Source organism: Lissotriton helveticus, chromosome 7 (assembly GCF_964261635.1).
Source record: "Lissotriton helveticus chromosome 7, aLisHel1.1, whole genome shotgun sequence".
Classification (NCBI taxonomy): domain Eukaryota; kingdom Metazoa; phylum Chordata; class Amphibia; order Caudata; family Salamandridae; genus Lissotriton; species Lissotriton helveticus.
Window position 1 is genome coordinate 524,821,578 of NC_136068.1, and position 21,962 is coordinate 524,843,539.

General features: G+C 45.2%; 1 protein-coding gene across 4 annotated transcripts in view; it reads left to right on the top strand.

The window, feature by feature from the left end:
- Positions 1 to 21,962, top strand: part of LOC144768710 (serine protease 27-like) — a 415,681-nt gene that overhangs the window by 8,219 nt on the left and 385,500 nt on the right. For all 4 annotated transcript variants that reach the window (XM_078652580.1, XM_078652579.1, XM_078652577.1 and 1 more), the window contains exon 2: positions 21,440 to 21,466. In XM_078652580.1, the coding sequence (XP_078508706.1) occupies positions 21,440 to 21,466 (27 nt within the window). The remainder of the gene's footprint in view (positions 1 to 21,439; positions 21,467 to 21,962) is intronic.

The following is a 21,962-nucleotide window of genomic DNA, read 5'->3' on the forward strand; positions in this document are numbered from 1 at the left end:
GTCCCTGAAATTGATGATTATCACATCGCCTTGCGGGTCTTTGGGCCTCTGTCCTACCCAACCAAGCCTTCTCACGTTTAAAATGTCCCCATTAATGTTCGATGGTAAGGGTCTGTTGTTCCCTAATATTACTTTGTTTTTGAGGTCCGAGAACCTTTCAGTTTTCCCTATTTTCAGTTCTGGGACCCTAGTCAGAATCGCTACATAGGGGGCTGCATCTGGAGGCAGGTCAATCCGTACATTGGAGCCATTTGAATTCCTGATATCTAACTTCTCCCTGACACTTTTTCCATGTATATCCAGTGGATTGCTTTGGTGTTCAACAGAACCTTTCACCGCGGGTGTTTTAGATGTTTTTAGGTCTTCGTAGGGGCGGTGTTTTTTCCGGTAATGGGTGTATCAGTTTTAATGTTTTATTCCCTTTGCTTGCAGTATGCAACCCAGATTTTACTGTTAGTGTTAATTTTCTATTGTCTTCTGCTAGACCCTTTAGTAAAGTTGTGTTTGTAGTGATGGCTTCCTCTAATGACCCCAAGTGAGTTGCTAATCTTTTAATTCTTTCCTCAAGGGGCAATATTAGGGATTTTACAAGGATCTCAATATTCCCCATTAGTTCGTGGTTTAGGTCTTGGTTTAGGGGGGGGGGGAAATCAATGTCTGACCTAGAGCTATATTCTCAGTTCCTATACTATGAATAGTCGGGGGATGCCGAGAAGTGTTAGATAGTTTAGCCTGCCTCCCCTTGTGACTATTGCCTCCCCTCTTTCTCTTTAGTGTGAGTCTTTTAGATGGCGGTGGGGGTTGGGGTTTGCTCTTTGGGTTAGACATTAAAGGATGAAGTATCAGGGATTCTTCAGGGATTATTTCTAGCACTAGATCTGTACTAGAATCCCTATTGCTATGGGATCTACTGAGTTCCGATGTTGTTGTAGCATCAAGGAGTATAGAAGGGACGCTGGTATCGCTATTTATAGATTTTTCCTTCCCATTGATCGAGTTGGGAGTTGTGGCTTGTTGGAGTAGCCCTAGCGAAGAGCGTCTGTTCTGGAGTTCAGTGGAAAGACGGCGCTCAGCGTTGGCAATCTCTTGTTCCAGCGCTGAGGCCGCCCTTGTAATGTACTGATCAATAGTGCCCCTCAAGGAGCCTCCCACTGGGGGTTTCCTTCCCTTAACACCCTTGGCATCCTTGGGGACATGTTCGGGAACACTCCGGTACTAGCTTGCGTAGTAAACTCTGGCACAATGGTAATACAAGCAACCAGGAGCAATGTAGCAGTGAATCAGTGAATTTTAGTACCGAAGTTCAATGTACCTTTTTTTTTTTGCAGAGACTCTGGTATTCTGGGTCGACGATGTAAGGGACCGTGCCCGGCCTGGCCTCCTCCGGCCTCTGAGGGCCACAGAGGGCCCGCCCTTTGCCCGGCCTTAGCCTGGCGTGTCCCGCGCGCGTTCCCGTGGCGCGTGGGCTGCTGGCTGTTTATAGCGCCTCCGGGCGCAGGGATGACGGCGTCGAGGAGCGCCAAGCACCGCCGCAAAGAATGCTGGGTAGGCGAGTCCTCCACTCGGTGACCGCAGATGACAGGAAAGCGGCGGCGGGAGGACTCGCAGGTAGAGGGTCCCAAAGAAAGCAGCAACCAGCAGTGTAGAGGGTAAGAAGTAGCCCCAAATTGTCACAAGCACGCCCGCTCCCCCGGGGCTGCAGGCTGTTTATAGCGCCTACGGGCGCAGGGATAACGGCGTCAAGGAGCGCCAAGAAGCGCCGCAAAGAATGCTGGGTAGGCGAGTACTCCACTTGGCGACCGCAGATGACAGGAAAGCGGCGGCGGGAGGACTCGCAGGTAGAGGGTCCCAAAGAAAGCAGCAACCAGCAGTGTAAAGGGTAAGAAGTAGCCCCAAATTTTCACAAGCATATTTTATTGAAATTCAAAGTTTAGCAAGTTTACCATAAATGTACACAATAAAATATTAAAAAGACAATAACAGAACTAAGAATTAATTAACCCTGGGAGGTGAACTCCGCCCCGCTCGCAGAGTTTTAGCGTTTTATGCACTCTGCTTTTCGCAGAGCTCGCAGAGTTCCAAAAAACCCCGCCTGCGGAGTGGAGTTTTTTACCTCGCTTGCGTTCGTCAAAGTTAAGTTGGTGACCGCGAGCGAGGAAAATCATCATCCCGGCAAGATTTTTCCTCGTTTGCCATCGCCAACATCAAGTTGACGAGCGCGAGCGTGGAGAATCAACCTCCCGGCGAGATTTCTCAACGTGTGGGCGTCAGGTTTCTAATTGCGAGTGGTCGAGCAGCAGAAAAGGAAAGCAGGGACCGCTTGCACTGTGCATGGTGCCGTTCGCCATGATTGCACAGTGCGTACAAGCGTCCAGCACTGTGCAATCACCATGAATGGCATTTTTCTATCGTACTCCGCTGCTTGCGGAGCTCCACGTAGTGCAGCAAAGCCTTTTGGGGACTTTGCTGAGTTCTGATTAGTGCGACTCCGCGAACTCCGCCCAGGGTTAGAGTTAATATATATTGATAAATAAGGGAAAGGAAATGGATGAGATAAAAGAGCAATAAATAAGGAGCAAGTTGCACATACAAAATTGCAGGATGTTCTCAACAGACATCCAAAGGAGTCCACTAAAATAACTCGGTCACATCATTAGAAAATATTGTAAAAAACATAACCTTAGTTCCTCGATTAGTAAAATTCAGCTGTTCCTACTTAAGGACTGATTTTGATGGTAGTCCGGCCACCAACTGCTGCTGCGGTTTGACCAACACATTACAATGCATGCGGTCATAGGCATCAGGCAGAGGGACTGTCTGACGCTTTCCGGGGGCTCAAGGAGCTCGTTGGTGGTTCGGAAACCCTTCATTATCCCTTAATGACGGCTGGTCTGCTGTCAGGATTATGATGTCAGTTTCTGACAGCCATTCCATGTTGGCCTTTCCGCCATGGAAAGGCTGTCAGAAAGCAGCATTGGGGGACCCTAGTAGGGCTCCCTTACCTTCTGGCCCTCTGATCTGGGGCATGGGGAGCAGCTATGGAGACCATCAAAATATCTCTGCACAGTTCGGCAGGCACCAGGTGGTGCCGGCCACACAGTGCATGGATATTTCAAAACATCCTTTTTTCAATTCAAGCTTTTGCTGCTGGCCTTTTCACTGAAAAATGGATGCCTTCAACTGCCCTATGGGCGGTCACATCTAAAAACTGCTTTAGGAACAGCAGACCTAAGGTCAGGCGGTTTCCAATACACAACGGACATCCGCCCAACACCGTAACAAGCCCCCAAGTGTCAAACAACAGACAACTAATGTAGACATAGATCATCCAAGGTGAAAAGGAATGCATTAATGCACAAACATTTTTTCCCAAATCACCATGATTTTTATGGCATGAACCAAGTTGAAATGAGAGAGACCTCTGAAGGTTCATGGTTAAATCACAAATGTAATGCCACCACCTGATTAATTTCATTCAATAAAGAAGTTTGGGGGGGGCGGAGCCAGGCCGGCGGCCAAGATGGTCGCCCGGGCTCTCGGCTCCTTGGTCCTTCATCCCCCACCGCCTGTTCCCGTCGTCTTTCCTTTGCTGCGATGCTGTTCCCGGGTGTCGGACGGCAGGCTGAGCTGCCGCGTCCGACTCCGGGGGTTTTCTGGGCTCTGAGCGCGAAGATGTGACCCCTCGAACTTTGCGGCCTTCCCGGGGCTGGAGCCGGGACCTCGCATGATTCTGCTGCCGCCCGCGAGTGCAACAACAACGGCCTCGCTGACCCACGGAGTGCCGGTCTACCGTCACGGAGGTCCGCCCATCTTGTGAGTGTGCCTCCAGCGCTGACCTCATGGAACCAGGTAAACTCGCTCCCCGCGGTCCCCCCGCTATTGATTGTGCCTCCCCCCACCCTCATCGGAGGGCTGATTGACGATATGGCTGCCTGGACGTGGCTCTTTCTTCCTGGATTGGACCCAGATTTGCCTGTGTGCCGCGTCTTTATTTTACATTTCCAGCCTTCGTGGCCGCTTGATTTTCGAAGCAGCTGTGTTATTTTCTGACGATGGGGAGGGGCTCCGTTGTGGCCGTCTGCGGGGAAGTGGACGTGGCGGCCATACTTTGTATGATGCGGGGGGCGCGCCGTTCCTCGGCACCTCACTGAATCATGGACTGGCGGTACTGGTGTTGATTCGGACGGCGTTCGATGGGACACGCCTGATAATGGCGGCAGCAGACTTTATCACTGCTCGAGGGGTTGGGGCGGTCTGCCCCCTGTGTGTTCAATGGACGACATTTGATCTAGACCGACCCGAGACACCCTGATTAGTGTGGATTGCACCCGAATGCCCGATGCTGATATTATCCTGGTGCCACTTTGTGCGTATGGGCCCTTCTACAACTTCCTGCGTTGCCTTTGCTGTGTGGTACGACATCAGCTTTCCTGGCGGTAGGTGAGCTGGACTGGTGCCCGGAGGATTCCCAGTTACTTTGAAGTGGTGCGACGCTGCACTGCCTACTCCTGTGGATGCTTTGTTTCTTGGTGATGCCATTGGACGTATGTTCCTCGTTTTTCCTTTCCAGCCCTCTTCGGTTGGCTGGCGTCAATTTGAGACTTTGAACTGTGCCTTGACTATTCTGTTTGAACCTACCTTTGCTATTACACTGTGACTGATGGAGTGGCATCGACGATCTTCGAGTGGGCCGTACACTGCTGCCCTGTGAGAATTTCAGCTGCCTTCGAATTATCGTGTTGGTTTCCTCCGATGCTTTGATGGCGGGGCCTTACACTACATGGACTAGGATGGGCTGCGGGCTCGGGCTGTATGAGTGTCATGCATGCTGATGATCTGTTTTTCAGGGTGGTTACACAGGGGGATTTTCATGATGTTTCTCTCTTTTAAGCAGCCGAGCAGTGATTTCATCCTGTTTTTGTGGACATCCTGAGACTTTGCAATGCTTTTGGCGTATTGAGTTGTTGCGCGGCGGTGGGGGGGGGAGGGGGGCCGGGAGTTCGTTCTGGGGACCCTCCAATGTCTTTTCTTCTTTCCCCCTTTTCTTTTGTATCTATGTGGATTATTGTCTTTCCTTTCGTCTTCTTCTTCTATATTTCGGGTTTTTGACATGGGGCGACAGGCACGCTGCTAGGGGGGTGGGCCGTAGCCATCGGCAGAGGTGCAGGGTGGGGGGTGTAGTGTTATTGTTTGTATCTTTCTCCTTTTTGTTCCTATGGCCTTTTGTTTTTCTTGCTTTTGGTTTGTCTATCCCTTTTCTTTCTCTTCTTTTCTGGGGTCCGACTTGCTGTCTTCTCGTTTTGTTCTGCTCCTTTGAATGCCGGGGTTGTTGTCTTTCAGATGTTTCTGGGTGCAGTGGGCATCTGCTATTCTGGCGGGCGGGCTGTGTTGTTTATTGTTTATCCTGATCATCTGTTCTCATGCTAGCCTTTGCGTTACCATAGTCCTGCCTATGTAACTCTGGTAATATGATTATCTCCTGTTTTGGGTGGGCATAATTGTACGGCGTCGGATCCTGCTTATCTTTATTATCAAAAGAAACCTTCCCTAATCCTGTGATTCTTTATGTGCCAACTACTTCCTTGCGTGGTGGGATGTCTTGGGGGATGGGCTTCATTGACTTGGTTATTACTTTGCTTGACCGCCACTATTCTGCTGGCCGACCGTGCTGGTATGTAGGCCATAACCTGTAACTGTATTGTGGAACAATAAAGGTTTTCAAAAAAAAAAAAAAAAAAAAAAAAAAAAAGAAAGAAGTTTGGATAAGGTATCCCAGTCCCGGCAGATACAGCAATTGTCACTCTGGGTTTGAGCGCTGATAAGTTTGAGAGGATGCTTCACCAGGAACATGCATTAATTTCCCATATGAGGGGTACAGAGAGGCAATTAGTTGCCCGTGAATTTGGAAAAGACGGATCCCCCACTAACTGTTCATTGGTTCACCGACAATGGACAATGGTATGTGATCAGAATGGAAAAAAGAATGGGCAAGTCCAATATGACTTGCCTTTTTGACTACTGGCTTTGTCAATGTCTTAGTGAATGCTGTTTGCCAATGATGTGCAGCATCAGTAAAATGAAATGTTCTTTTTCTAGTGTTGTGCAGCATCAGAATAAAAAATGCCAGCACAGCAGCCTGTTGACACCCATCAAGCCTCAACCTTGGGAGTTGGCGTACCCTGCTCCTCGGCTGGATCAATGGTGTAGGCCGGGCCTTTCTGCCACCAGAGTGGATTGTGCTGTGAGGGGTGAGGCCCTCTGGACGCTGGACTGTGACTGGGTACCAACCATACTGCCTCGACTGCACGGCCTTGCTGGGTGGCCTAGTTATGTTATGTTATTTTATAACTGTTTATAGAGCGCACAAGTACTAACAAAGGTGTCTCGGCGCTAGCTACTCCTCCTGAAACAGGGCCCAAAGAAAATAACCGAATTATTAACCCCTCCTGTGCTCATGACGAGGTCAGCTCGTCATGAGCCACGGCGCTCGTGTACTCATGACGAACTCAGCTCGTCTTGACCGTTGGAACGCACGCACGCTTGGCCGATTCCCCTGCTGTACTGACCGTTCCATTAAACGGGCGTGGTCATGACGAGCTCAGCTCGTCATGAGCACAAGAGCACCGTGACTCATGACAAGCTCGTCATGAGCACCGGGGCGCTGTGCGCGCCCCCCGCCCCCCAGCAGAGCGGGGAAACAGCCCCGTAGCGAAGGGGTTAAAAAGCCAAATTTGTGTTTTTTGCCTGAACATAAAAAGTGAAGGAAGATCTTTGATATGGCAGGGGAGAGAATTCCAAAGCTTGGCAGTGGCCACCACAACGCTTCTGTCACCCCAGTTGGATCTATGGGTTCTGGAAACAACCAGTAGATTTGTGCCAGCCGAGCGCAATGACCTATTCGGCATGTAAATATTTAAGCATTTCTTAAAGAATTCAGGTCCTATATTGTTTATGGCTGTATAGTTAATACACAGTGCCTTAAATTTCATTCTGTTTCTGATAGGCAGTCAGTGCAGCTGTATAATGACCTCTGATACAGAATTACTTTTTGGTATCCTAGACAATAGTCTGAGCAGCAACACTAACTGCAATTTGTTCAAGATAGATTGCTGGGCGTTAATCAGAAGACCATTGCAATCATCTACCTCAGACAGAACCAAGGTCGATAGGATTGTTTTTCATAGGAATGAAATGAACAATTTCTTGGCCATTCTAAGAATATTAAAGGATGAGCTGACTACTGAGTTAACATGGTGTATATAAGAAAACTTATCATCAAGAATGACCCCAAAATTGTTTGCCTTGGTTATTAGAACAGGAGGCGGTCCGAGATTGTCTGGTCACCAAGGAGAAGACCATGCTGGAGAAAGATTTCCAAATACAATCACTTTGGTGGTGGAGAAATGTAATTTAAGGCAGCGATTGGCCATTTAGGCACACACTGACACCATACCAACTCGAAAGTAGGACAAGACTCTGTCTCCATCTTTATGGATGGCAAAAACAATTTGTGTATCATCTGCTTAAGATGTAAGACCTAAGCCAGCCAATTTGATCACTCGTGTCAAGGTGGTCACATAGATATGAAAAAGAATGGGGCTGATGGAGGAGCCCTGTAGGACTCCACATGGAAGAGAAAAAAGAGGGGATTCAAAATCACCCAACTTAACTGATTTGGCTCTGTTGGATAGGAATGATGCTAACAGAGCTTTAGCCTTGTCCCTAATGAGGAGACATGGTTTATCAGGAGGCCATGATGAACAGTATCAAAGGCAGCAGATGGGTCCAAAAGAACCAGCGCCGCTGTGCCACCCCTATCCAACGCGAACCTTATTTCCTCTGTAGCCATAATGAGGGTAATTTCTGTACTTTGGCTTTTCCTAAAGCTAAATTGCTTTCATTCAGCAAATTGTGGGCCTGAATATATTGGGTCAGTTGATCATTAATGATTTTTTCAGCTAATTTGGAGAGCAGCGGCAAACGTGCAATTGGCCGATAATTATTAGTGTAATCCAGATTTGATTTTTTTGGTCATGGCAAAATAGATCTTTTCCATTGAGAAGGATAGACACCGGCCATGAACAGAGAATTAAAAATATTTCTCACTTAAGGAGAGATTACTTAAAGATTCAGTGCAACAATCTGAACTGGTTGGGGGGACGGATGAAGCGTTGAACTTGGAATAGATAGATTCTACTTTAGTCTGAAAGCTAATGGCAATGGAATTGCAATAAGATTGAGTTGCTAAATTTGACAGATTATTAGAAGGTTTCTCACGCTTGAATACCACCTGAAATAGGTGTTTAGTAAAATCCTGAGCAGCTTCGATTTCTCTGATAAAGTAGCTGCTTTGCTCCTAAAAAAGGAGATGTTTATATTTAGCAAAGCTTGTTTATAAAGAAGTTTTTCCTGGCTATCGTAGTCCTGTCTCCTGTGTCTCTATTGATTTGTACAATGCTGTTTCTCAAGACTTAGCGTGGGCGCAAAATCCGTTCCGCTCGCGGATTTTGTGGATTTTGCGAATTTTCGGCAATTTTGAAAAATTTACAAATCCGCTCACGGGCGGATTTTGGGCAGTTGAGTAGAAGTATCACACAAAACGGTGGCGTCTTCTTGGATAAATATGAAGGGCAGGGTTCATTCTGACATGGTGCCCGAGTTAAAGCTCAAGTTCAGTAACGCATTCATCAGCCCAAGAACAATTGTGAGCTTTGTCGAGGCTGGGCAGGTGTGCTTTCTCCCCGTATCTACCGTTGAAAATTAGCTGTGATGCTGGATAGAGGCCTTTGCATCCTTCACTTTCACGAGTGCAATCCCCTTGCAGTTCCTGTGGCCAGGAGCTTCTTTCTCCTCATCTGCTGCTCTGATCGGTCTCCGACCGTTTATACACACAAGAGGCATGTGAACTCGCATAGAAGCCCGGCCCGTTTGGCCCCGCCCACACACTAGCGGTGTGCTCCGTCTTCCCGCCATTTACCCACTATGATGGACAGCTCACTCAAGGGTCCCCTACGCCCTTTGGCGCGATGGCATAGTAACACACACATGGTCTCTTCTGGCACTTTATGCAGCTGTAGTGTAGGAAAAGCACTATACATTTACCCAACGAGGTAGAACTTACTGATTAGCCAGTAGAAAGTCCTCCAGTAACATATTTCTAAAAATCCACGAGTTCGCGGATTTTTCTGCGAACTCACGGATTTTTTTGCGATTTCGATCGAATTCGCAGACCACAGATTCGCAAAATTCGCCAATACATACTCAAGACTCAAGGCTTCCGAAAACCATAGAGCTGAGGGCGTAGTTCTATTTTTGGAGGCTATCTTATAGTTTGGGGAAAGAGGTAAGAAGCCAATCTGAATAGCTCAAAGCTGCCTGCTCTGGATCCTGAGAGAGGACTGGCTTAGTATCTACTAAATGTTGTCTGAGAAGCCCCTGGTCTATACTCTTCCATGCTCTAAAATAATTGGGAGACAGCTTCCTAGGGTAGGTGGAAATCACTTTTAGCAGACAGATGTCAAATAAAACTGAATGATGGTCCGACCATGCCAGTGGAAGAACCTCCTTAATAATTATGGCATCATTGTTAGTAAAGAGGCCATCTAGGGTATGACCCAGTCATTGTGTGGGAGGGCCTACTTTCTGTAGAAGGCCCACTTATCCCAATTCCATAATGAGGCGGTCAGTATTATTAGCCTCCAACTGAAAATTAAAGTCTAGGAGGGTTTGTCTGAGCCACATCCGACATCAGGGCCTGCAACACCTCACTGTCACTGCACCCAACCAGTCTGGGATCTTCAGACGAGGCCTTGTGGGTGACCCCTCCCCCACAGCCTTCACCACCTGTGCATGTGGGGCCCGAGGAGGAGAGCAGCAACTGAGGGGGCTTCCCTCCCTTTGTTTGCGACTCTATTAAGCTGATGCTGCCTGCGGGGGTCAGCTATTCCCCCTTCCACACCCACATTGAAGCACTACATGGAGGATAACAACGGGGGGCCCAGAGTGGGGGATCTCCCCCCTAGTTAGTCTTCGACCGAGGATTTAATGCCCATTGTTCCTTTTGAACACAGATTCTCGGAAAGTGCTGGCTAATAAATTGATACCTTTTGCAACACAACTAATAGACCCAGATCAGAATGGTTTCATCCTCGGTAGGACTTGACAGAAAACAACCTAGGACACTGGTGATTTAAGCAAAACACAATACAATATAAAGGAACACTAGACTGATAAATTGCTAAAAAACTGGATAGTTTTTATTAATGATTAAAAATTAAAACAGTCAAAAACATTTCAAAATTTTTTCAGTCCATATACATCAAAGTGTTGACAGAAATAACAGAATTAAAATCATGTGTAGTATATTCATCATAAAAAGTACATAACAGAATTCTACATAAACATAGAAAATTGACAAAATAAGTGGCACAATAAATCTCTACGCGCGTTTCGGCGACCAGCGCCTTCTTCTGGAGCAGCCACGTGAATTCTACAAAAATGAAATTCATATAAGAGAAATATATAATTACAAACTGATAATATACTATAATATCACAAGTTTCAGTCTAGTAGTCAGTTAGTTCCTTACACAGATATGGTGATCACAATAAAATTCATTAAAATTAAAATGTGTTTTTTTTAAAAACAATAGATTTTTTTCCATTTTCATTTCCTTGCAATATTTGACTCTTCCGTTGTGGGCAAAGGGTCAATGGGTCAAGAGAGGCTTAAACTAGAGGATAAAACTAGAGGGTGAGATCAGTGATAGGCACGAGGCGTAGAAAAGGTAGAGTATGGCAGTACATTCAGCTTTAATTATTATTTGATGATAGCTAAAGATAGGTTTCTATGTATTTTAACCAGTGTATCTTATAAAGATTACTTCCTTTCAGTCAGGAAATGGCGATAATAATATTTGGTTTCTTCGTGGGATCTGTTCTATTATTATAGATCATGTGGATTAAGTACAGGTAACTCACAGTACTTACAGGTAGCGGTGAACATGCAGTCACTGTAGTGTAGTATCTATTTCTTACTTCTGATGGACAAATGTAACGTGAGCTTTTAGGAAAATAGATGGTATACATTATTTATCTAGTGTTGGAGGTAGTCATTTATAAGTTTTTCTATCTTTTCTTTCTAAAATATGGAGATGAAAATTCTAAATATCTAAATATAGATTTTTACCTGATAAAAAAGAACTTCTTTGATTTTATTTCCCGCCAACCGGAACCATTGAGACAGGGTGTGGTCGATGATGTGGATTAGACTGATGTAGCCTTCCGTAGTCCACTGATTCCTTTTTTATGAAAGTCTTGTATCGTGGAATTTCTGTTTAAATTCAATGAATAAATTAAAAATATTGTTCCTATATCTGATCGAAAACTCTTCTATCTATTTAATCTAATTGGCTCAGCATGGTTTTCTATTAGGAATTTCCCATATTTCATCTCAAGGAGTGGAAAACAAATTTTAATGCTTTTGTTGAGCTGGTGATTATCGAACTACTATTTATTCTCTAGCATTGAACTCAGACAGCTTTAATATTATTATTTCTTTCCGTTTCATATTCTTACCTAATAGTCTTTAGAAAAGGGAACACAGCGCATATATTCTTGAAATTGCTGATATCACGATATAGACGCAGGGTCTTTTCTTTGTGTACGGAAACAGTTACCGAGCAGCGCCCTGTTTGTAGGAGAAAATTATATCGGATCAGATATCTGTCTTTATTTCCATATTTTAAAAATCGGCCATCAGTGCCGCTGTTTTGCAAAAATTATGGTGCAGGGGTCTATCCAACAAAACGGTGGACTCGATTTCAGGTTCTACTATACGATATATTCTACAACTTTATACTAGCTTACTGTCTGTTGGTAGAGTGTGAACGGTGTCAAGTATGTATGTTTCTCTTCCCTCTCCCTTGTAAGCAATTCTTTAAAAGGCAGACAAATTTATCAACGATTCTTACCCGAAGTTAGGGGGCCCGGCTTCCAAATGCTTAGATTTGTCAAAGTTTATAGATTTTGTGGCGTAAGGTGATTAAAAGATCTCCCTGCCTGTAAGATACCAAAAGCCGATATATCAGTTTGCAGTAAGTTACAATTTAGCTAAAAAATGATTGAAGGGAGCAGATGGCTTCTCTTCTATTCTCACCCGAAGATATTCGGCAAGGCTCCTTCTTTCCGGCGGCGGGATTTCCGAGATGGCGATTGAGACGCGATTTCCTCTGGATAACTGTATGTTTGTCTGGTCGCGCTTTTATATCGTCACTATCTGGGTAGATTGGTCACACCTGGTGGATTTCTTACTTATTACTAGTAATGGAAACAGGACTACCATTATTACTTCAATGAGTCGAGAAAGGACTTTAACATAAAGATTTATAGGAGCCATAGTTACCCTATTCAGGTAGTTTATCAGAGAAAGACGACTCTCATGTTGTAGTTTCAAATTACCAAAAGTAATAGACATGGAAGTAGGACTACCATTGTTGTGTATATTTTAACGAGTCGAGAGATGGACTACAACATGGATGTTTGAAGAGATCGTGTTCCCCTCACTGAGTAGTTACAAGAGAGAGAGGACTCTCGTGTTGTAGTTTTCATGTGTTACTTAGTCATCATTTCGCCTCATTGCGCCTATAACGCAGATGAGACTCTAGTTTTTCTACAGATTGATTACTGTAGACCCCAAAAACTAGAGCAAGTTATTTTTGGAAAAGAAAAATATATATGTTCCCTCCTATCAATTTAGAATTTAAAGGCGCTGAATATACTCACAGATGTCTGCATTGACGATTAAGGCAGACACTATGTGAAGGAGTGCAGCAACTATTTAATATATTGAAGAGATCATGTAAACAGATCGTTAGATATACAGTATATACCCAGATCTCTGTAAACAGCATAAGAGTATTGTGCATCAATGTATATATGCGTCTACATTCTCCAACAAATCAAGAAAATATTATGTGCATCCATCGCTTCCCATATAAGCCTAAAACAAAAGGTATTTTTTCAGATTTTTAACATATCGCATGTTCCCAAGGAATTTCGCTATTTAAACCCTAACGGAAGGTTTTAAAAACAAAAATCCAAAATACCTCCCTTTTCTTTCGGATGGCTGTTCCTCCTTTAGAATCGGGGGTGTGGATCTTTTCTAGGATTCTCCATTTGAAGTCTTCAGCACAGTGTCCTTTTTCTAAGAAATGTTTCACCATGGGTGAAGCAACCTTCTTGGTTCTTATGGCTGAGCGGTGCTCGCTCAGTCGTGTCTGGATCATGCGTGAGGTTTCTCCTATATAACCTAATAGGCAAGGACATTGTATAAAGTAAACCACATTGGTTGATCTACAGTTCCACATATCTTTCGCTGTTGTGACGTGGCCATTGTGGGCAAACTCCTCCCCTCTTAGGATGTTTCCACATGAGGTACATGAGGAACATGGAAATGTCCCTTTGATTGGATTATTTATGAGAATGGACCTTTGAGACAATCTTCTGCTGCTACTTCAAAGCACGTTCAAAATCCGTGTAAAATTCCACGGATTTTGAACGTGCTTTGAAGTAGCAGCAGAAGATTGTTTCACTTTTCGCCGATTAATTTGGCAACGGTGAGAGAAGATTTCGTACTCTGTGAAGTCTTCAAGGACTACCTTTATAAACTTCAGGAGGCCCTTGAGAATTATAGAATTTTTCCTTATGAATGTCTGCGAATGATCATCAATTAAAGATTGGTCTACCTGCTTTTATTCAGATGATTACTGCTCAAGAAACTTCCCAGTCCTGAGGATGACCACGTAATAATCAGCGGTCGAAACACCGTCAACGCTTTTGTGGCCTAAGAAAATATATAAGGACACATCAATTTTTTGTTTATGTTGTTCCTTTGTGTGTTAATATGTATTATTGTGTGTAGCCACTTGTCTGGTCGTGAAATGTGTTGTTTTGTACACCAGCACCCCGTCTTGAGCATTTTTTGTCTTTTTCTCTTTTAAACCTAAAATAATAAATACAGATGTTTTTAGGGCTTCCTGTGTAGTTTTCTTTCTTTTCTTTCTCTTCTTCTTAATTTTCTCATTGAGTATAATCAGCAAGTTTTTTTGTGCTGACCGTACTAATTTTAAAGTGTTATTTCTCTTGAACCGTTGTTGGTTGTATTGACATATTGTCCCTGGTTCAGGTTTGCTGGACTGCCCCTGTGGTATTTAAGTGTCCAGAGTGGGGTATCTGGGCCGAGGACCAGTGGTATACGGTCTCACTTTATGCTGACAACACATTGGTTTATCTTTACACAGATGAAGGCAACATCCTCTGCCTGATAGATCTGCTGCATCACTTTGGCAGGGCCTCTGGTCTCAAGATGAACTGGGACAAATCCCATATTTTAGGCCTGACGGCAGCCATGGTTGAGCATGAACAGAGGCTTACCCGCATCCTCCTCCCTTGGAGTTGTGACACCTTTAAATATCTGGGGACTAGAGTGTGCCACACTGATAAAGAACAGGTAGACAGCAATATCAGTAGAGCATTGTCTGCCAAAAGATGCTTCCTTCCATTTTGGACAGGCATCCCACGCTCCCCTATGGGGTGCATAGCTATCTCCAAAATGCTGCTGCTCCCGCGACCACTACATTTCTTCTCGCCATCCTGGTCCATTTGCACAAGTGTTTTTCACTGGGCTAAGTACACTTTTGATTGCACTAATACAGGGCAATGGGAGGCGATTGGAAGCAATTACCACATTTTACGCCTCGCTGTCTTTGAGTGGTTTTGGGACCCCGAACTATGAGTATCATTATGTCGCGGCCCAATTACAATGGCCCAATTTCAATGGCCTATGCACTGATTGGTGGGAGAAGGTATATCATAGCGGGAACATTGATTTAGGGATTTTCATCTAATTAGGACAATCAGGAAATGTTTTCCATGTACCCCAATTGAAATGCCTCACTAGGTGGCCATCTCTTTAATTTCATCCACGACATATTATTGTAATGCTCTCTACTTGAATATTAATGATTCCTATTGAACAGAGTGCAAGTTGTGCAGAATGCGGCGACCCGCCTTGATCTCAACATACCTAAACATGCCTCTGTTAGAGAGTGTATTCACTTGTTACATTGGCTCCCTGTTAAAGTGGGTTGTGTTTAAGGTCCTTTACAAAAAGGGAGTGTTAACAGAATCCAAAGGCACAAGAAGGGTTTGCTTGGTGGGACTATCGCATCAGTCTTTGCTTTATGCCCACACATTTGTTACCTCTATTACATTTGTAAGATTCACCATGTTGCATTGGACCTGCTTCAATCTTTTGAAAGAAAACACACTAATGGGCTGTTCATAAGTAGGTACTAAAACCTCCCCCATCTAAAAGGAAGAAGTGGGGGACCCAAAGAAACCTGGACTTGGTGTGTATTGTTCAACAAGGGCTTATTGTATATGGTACTGATGCTGAGTAGAGGGCCCCTATGATGCCTATTTTTCCCTCTAAGTGTCCTCTTTTGTTGAAAAGTGGGCTGAAGTGTGGCCCCTACCGGGGGCAGAAACATCCTCATGTGGGTGGCCAGTACCTGCTGGGGCAACTATACCACAATGTGTTATAAACAGACCCCTTGTGCACAGGGCCTGCCACTCTGGGTGATGCCTGGCTGCTCTACAGTCCGGCTGTGAGATGATGTATCCTAGCGGAATGAGGTGGGACTCACCATGTGGGAGGATATTTTTGATGACAAGGTTCTAAATTCCTTTGAGGTCCTTGTGGACAACTTTGGCATTCTACCACGATATTTCCTACTCGCTGCTTCCCTAACACATCTTCTCCTACTCTAGACGTAAATATACCCAATTCAATTAATTACACCATATATATCTCACCCCCAAATGGATAGCCCGAATGGATCCAGGCTCTTAGGATCACCAGCCCCGATCTTCAGCTGATGCTGCAGACTTTGTCCATATGATGTGGGACTGCCCCTCTATCAGTGCCTTCAGGAATGGGATACTAATTCGTATCTCGGATCCATTGTGTTACCACCTCTCGAAAGATGTGCTAAATTCTTTATTAGGTCTCCCTACCCGCTCCAGTGAATGTAAGTCCCCCAACAAATGAGTTATCTAGCTATAATTCTCGCCACGTGGCAGTTACCCATCAGCTTTGGCTTTCTAATTTACTCTCTGGGAATTGGCTGAGCAGGACATTCTCTGCAAAGTCAGTATTCCTTGCGATGGATCTGCCCAATCTCTTGACTGGGAAAAATACCTACCCATGGTGGTGGCCAAATAAGACAAGAGGACACCATGAACCCCTGGGTGTACTGCTATATTTCTATACTTATATATTTCTTTTGCCCATCATTGGCTGGAAACCTTGGAGGTGTTCCTCTCTCCTTTCCGCTGCAACCACACACAACCATAGTATCCTGCTCTTACCGTCCTAGCAGATGGCTCCTGCCCGTCACCCCCCCCTTGCTTGTTCCCCTCCCCACTCCCCATCTTGTGAGATCCTCCCTTCCCATTGCTATGGTGTCCCGCTTAGGGACGTGGAGGTGCCCCTCCCCCAGCGCCTGCTCATTGTTGAACGTCTATGACTATTTGAGTTTTAAATTTTTTTTTTTCCTTAACTACTTAGGGCCCGATTACGAGTTTGGCGGTGCTAAAGTGGGACCGCCCTGCTGCCACACCGCTAAACCTGTGTGAGAATCGTCCGACTTTTTTAGTCACTGGTGGGTGGTTCCTTTGGTGTTCTCACGGCAATGGGAACGTCAAAGGAAGTTCCAGCACATAATGGACTGTGAAGTCCATGCCGAGCTGCAACTGGGGACACATGCACACAGAGTGGCACATGCTGTGCCCCCTGAGTGCATCCACATGGAGTGAGGCACAAGGGTTGACTGTAGGGGCTCTTTATTTCCTCACCACCACTAGATTCAGGGAGGAAAGACCTCCATGAAGGCAGTGATGGTGAGGAAAGTTGTTCCCACGCATATTTCTGCCTCATGTTCACTGCACTACACTTTCAACGGTCCAAGGACTGCATGGCCACCAAGGTCGTAATGTGGCGATCTGAAGACCGCCACTACTGCCGCACCACGGGTCTGGCGGTCCGATCACTAGCCGACTTGCATTGGTCATTCTGCTATTTACCAGAACACAATGGCATGTGCTGACTCTAGAGTGCAACACATGAAGCATAGGCAACTTACCCGCAGTTATGCTTCCACGTATGCCATACTCAAACAGGTGCTCAAAGTATCTGACTGTACACTGTGTTATGGTGCCAAGCTGTGAAATGTAAAGGCTTTTCTAAAATGCTAATAAAGACTTTTTTAAACAAATGTATGTCAGTGCATGCATTATGACCTAGGCACACGTGCATGTGTATATGTGGGCATCATTTCATTTATTCACCAAATTAAATTTTTACTTATGTGAAAACCCTTTTTTGAAAGCTGCTGGGTCCATGAAAAAATTTGAAATGTAATTGCATTGGGAGTGATGGAGAAGCAACGAAGGAGCAGATGAGGGAGAAGTCAACGCGGGAGTGGGGGAAATTTGAAGTGGGTGGATGAGGAAGGGAGAAGCTTGAAAAGGGGGCAAGAGGAAGTAATACATAAGAAAACAAGCTAAACGCCCATGCGAACCTCTCTCCTTAGTTCCTTTTGGGTGTTCGATATGCCTGGAGAGTTTGGGTGCATTATAGCCTGTCCCTGTTGATGTCGGTAACAATCTTAGCCACTTTGATATTTGCGTCTATTTAATTTTGATTTGTGTTGGACTTTTAGGTTCATTTTAGATTTTCTATGTATGGCGTTATGTTTTGTTCTATGTATGCCATTTATTGGTGGTTTAGTTATTTCTTTATGCTCTTTCAAGTTTCTTTCTGGTTGCCATTTGCTTATTAATAGTAAAGTAAACATAGCTATTGGTGGGTAGGTAAGCACAGTCAACATCTTTTCATAGTCTATGATTCTGATCGTTCTGCGAGGCTCCAGGTCATACGACATGAAATGGTTCCTTTCCAAAGACTATGGCTGGCAGGATACATTTAAAGTACAGCACAGTGGTGTGGAAGTCCGCATGTGCTTGCAGCGGTCGTTTTAGGGACAAATTTGAGCAGTTATGGGCCTAGGTTGGCATAGGAATTAAGTAGAACATTCATCATGTGTGCAGGTCTGAGCTTAACATAAAAACAAGTTTCATCCAACATGTGGCTCAATGTGTGAGCGCAGTCTGATGAGTTCAGAGAAATCAGTTGTGGTGTAGCATTCTAGTGTCTCAGCTGCATCACGGCTGAGGCATGGTGAATTTGGTACATTTATGGTTTTGCCGTATTTTATACTTGCTGTCTTTCAACAGAGCCAGCAATTTGTTTTTATGAGTTAACTACATGAGGCTTGTAGATTTCACTCCTTTCGAGATGCCAAAAATCGTATCTGAAATATATGCATTGCTTCTGTTATCCATACACCCAACACAAATACAATGGAAATAAACATTTCATAATGGACATAATGAGAAGAAGAAACCTTGCTCTTTGATCTGAATATTTTATACACATTTTTGATTTTAACTTGTTTCACATTCGTGCATAGCAGAAATGATTTACAGCTGCCACATTAGGGGCCTTATTGTCAAGCACGGCGATGACATTACCCCCAGGTCCCTCCTGTCCTCATCCCATTCCTTAACTAATTGGAGATGACCATCTTCACGACAGAAAAAAAGAAAAGGCGCATGCTGGGATACCCAACCCACTCCCTCCCACTGGAAGTACATAAGCAGTACCAGCCCAGCATGCAGGCTGTTCTTTTTTTCTGTCTTCCGACAGATAGGAAGGGTTTGGGACTTACCTGATGGATTCTTCTCTGGACGTCTCGCCGGAGCTGCTGGGCTGTCCTTGCCGTCCTTTTCTGCATTCTCCTGGCCTGCAGGGCTTGTCAGGAGCTGCGTTGTTTTCCGACCGGCCCTTTGCGACAGGGGCGCCATTCCTCCCGTCTCTTCTGGGTTGCAGTGCACATCTCACTGTGGCTTGGCCGGTCTGGGAGACGCGCTGCTGTATCTGTCGTTTTGGTGCCTTCTAGATGGCTCGGCTTGTTGGGTGCTCGCTGCCTCTGTCAGCTGCTGTGTCCTGGAGGTCACGAGTTTGGTTTACAACATGCCAGGTGCGGCTCCTCACCCTTTTTCCTGCCGGCCTCCTCCAATCTTCCTGGCGCCCCTGATGCGTGGTTGGGTCTGTCTTGGCTGGCCCTGCTGTGGCCTCGGAGACCGCTTTCGGCAGCCTTCTCCACCCGGCACTAGTTTCCTGGTGCGTGCCTGGGATGGATGATGGGGGGGGGGGGGGCTGTGAGCTTGTGGTGCGCTCTTCCTGCCACCTTGGTGAGTACCACGTAGCGGTTTTCATTTTTTCTCCAGTGTCCCACGAGCTGTTGGGGTTATGTTCGAATCCCTCTTCTCTCGTGTGTGCTCTTTCCCTTTGTGTATTGTGTATTGTGTTGTAAACATCTTGCCATCCTCGTACATGATGAATAGACGACTTCTTTTGACCATTCTTTCAACAGGGTGCCTGCAGAGTTTCTCTCAGGCCTCTCTTTCAGCCATCTGTTACAGAAAATAAACCTTTCTGTAGCTAACTTAAATCATGATAACGAACCTGCAAGAAAAGAGAAAACATGCTGGTGAAGCAAAAAGCATTTCAGCTGAGACCTTTAGTCAGGCTAACTTTAGTTAATCATTTAATGTGCACGTCGAATACATGGTTATACATGCACACAAGTAACTTTGCAATAACTGAAAAACATGAGTACATGTTTATAGAAACAAATATCTCTTGAAGTGTAAATGAAAACCTTGAATACAGAAATACATGTCTTCATTTTTAAACTAAACTTAAGTGCACACACCATCTAAATCTCTAGTCCTTACAGTGAATACATTTTAGTAATGCATTTAAATGTCTTACACACTTTAGTAAAGTTAAGGCACACAATGAATATAATTTAAGGGGCAAATATATAATTGCATTTCTGTGACTTGTAAGGTTGCAGCCAAATTATGCTGCTCCACTGTTGCTTGTAATCCTTCCAGTGACTGGATTGCAGGGGCATAGCTTGGTCAGTAAAATTAGGGGGTGTGAGCTTCCAATGTCCCAACAATCCCGCTGGCCTATCACGGTAAAGTACATTATTGGAGAAGCACAGCATGAGGAGGCTTATGGGGCAGAGGGAAGGGATAGCAGTGTGGATTGTTAGGGGGTGCTTAAAAGATAATATGTTGCAAAATAACTAACAGTTTTCAGAACTTCAAAACAGAGAGGAGAGAGAGTGTGTGGTAATATTTGTGTCTGTATGTGCATATAAAACTCCTAGGTGAAAACCAACCACCACCTCACCATCCCCAACTGAAAGCACCTGTACCCAACTATTTTCTAGAGAATTCATTTATTAGGGGGTATAATACTAAGGGTGGGCGGCCAGCTACGCTCCGTGCACGGAGTGCACGTAGTGCCGTCTCCTACGCATTTTGCGTAGCGGGCGTAGCCAGGCGGCACTACGCGCGCTCCGCAGACGGTGCGTAGCCGGCCGCCACCCGCCTCCCTCCTGCCCTCCCTAAATACTGGAATTAAACGATAGAAAGCTTTTAAAAACACTTACCTTGTCCGCCGCGTCCCCGGGGCTCCCTCTCGCCGTCCCGCGATTCGCGCCGCCATTTCGGACACTAATGCGCATGCGCGGGCAGCCGCGCATGCCCATTTCTCATGAGGAATGCGCATGCGCGGGCGCCCGCGCATGCGCATTAGTATCCGAATCGGTGGCGGCGCGAATCGCGGGACGGCGAGAGGGAGCCCCGGGGACGCGGCAGACAAGGTAAGTGTTTTTAAATGCTTTCTATCTTTATATTTCAGTATTTAGGGAGGGCGGGAGGGAGGCGGGCGGCGTGGAGTGGGTCTACGCGGAGTGTGCGGGTGGGCGTAGTTTTGCGCCCACTTCGCGTAGCTCCGCGGAGCCCCACTCCGCACACTACGCCCAGGGTTATATAATACCCCAAACACCCTCCCAAGAAGCTACGTCCCAGCTGGATTAACAGTTTTGGAAAGGAAAAACGTGACCACCTCCTCAACCCCAGAAACAGGTTCTGTCCAGTGGTGCACGGAAACTGAACACTCCCTCCAGCATCATCTGGATTGATAAAATACAACAATGAATTAAGGTGAAATGGCTCTTTGCCCACTTCTCGGCCCTGGTGCCACTGCACCTACTGAACTGTTGATAGCTACATACCTGGTTTAGCCTGATTTGATATACAGTGTGAGCTTCCTCACACTGCTGTGAAGGACATCAGTTTCCAATTTTTTTCATCAACTTGCCGAACTTGACCTTGTTTTAAGATACTGAGTGTCTTGCAGAGTGTTTTTGAATTTGTGCACTTTCTTTCTTTTCCAGGATTACTTGGAATGGCCTCTGCACAAGGTGAGATGCTTAATAATACATATTTTTGAAGATCTTTTTGTCCATAGTTTCATTGCTTGATTGTTGATACATAACCACCAAGCCTTGTATCAGGATTTGTGTGCAGGTCAAGGCTTCAACTCAGCATTAGTTGATTTATTGATAACAATGAATGTGGGTAATTGGAAGTGTTTGTTTGATAATGTTTTCATTATCTTCGTGTTAAGGGTTTAACAAGTGTCCTAGCAAACACATGACTATAGGTACATTGAGTCCCTTTACAAGGTTTGGGAACTTCAGGGTGACTTGCAACGCCTTTGGTGGATATATATTGTATTGCTTATAATGCATAGTTCCATCAACACCCCTCCATCCTCTTTGATCTCTTCTCCATTCTGATAAACGCTTTGTTTTTGGTTGTAGCAATATAAAATACAAGTGGAAAAATCAACCCACCAATATGGAGCACATAATTTGCCCTATACATATATTTGCAACATTGTTCTGAAATTTGCTT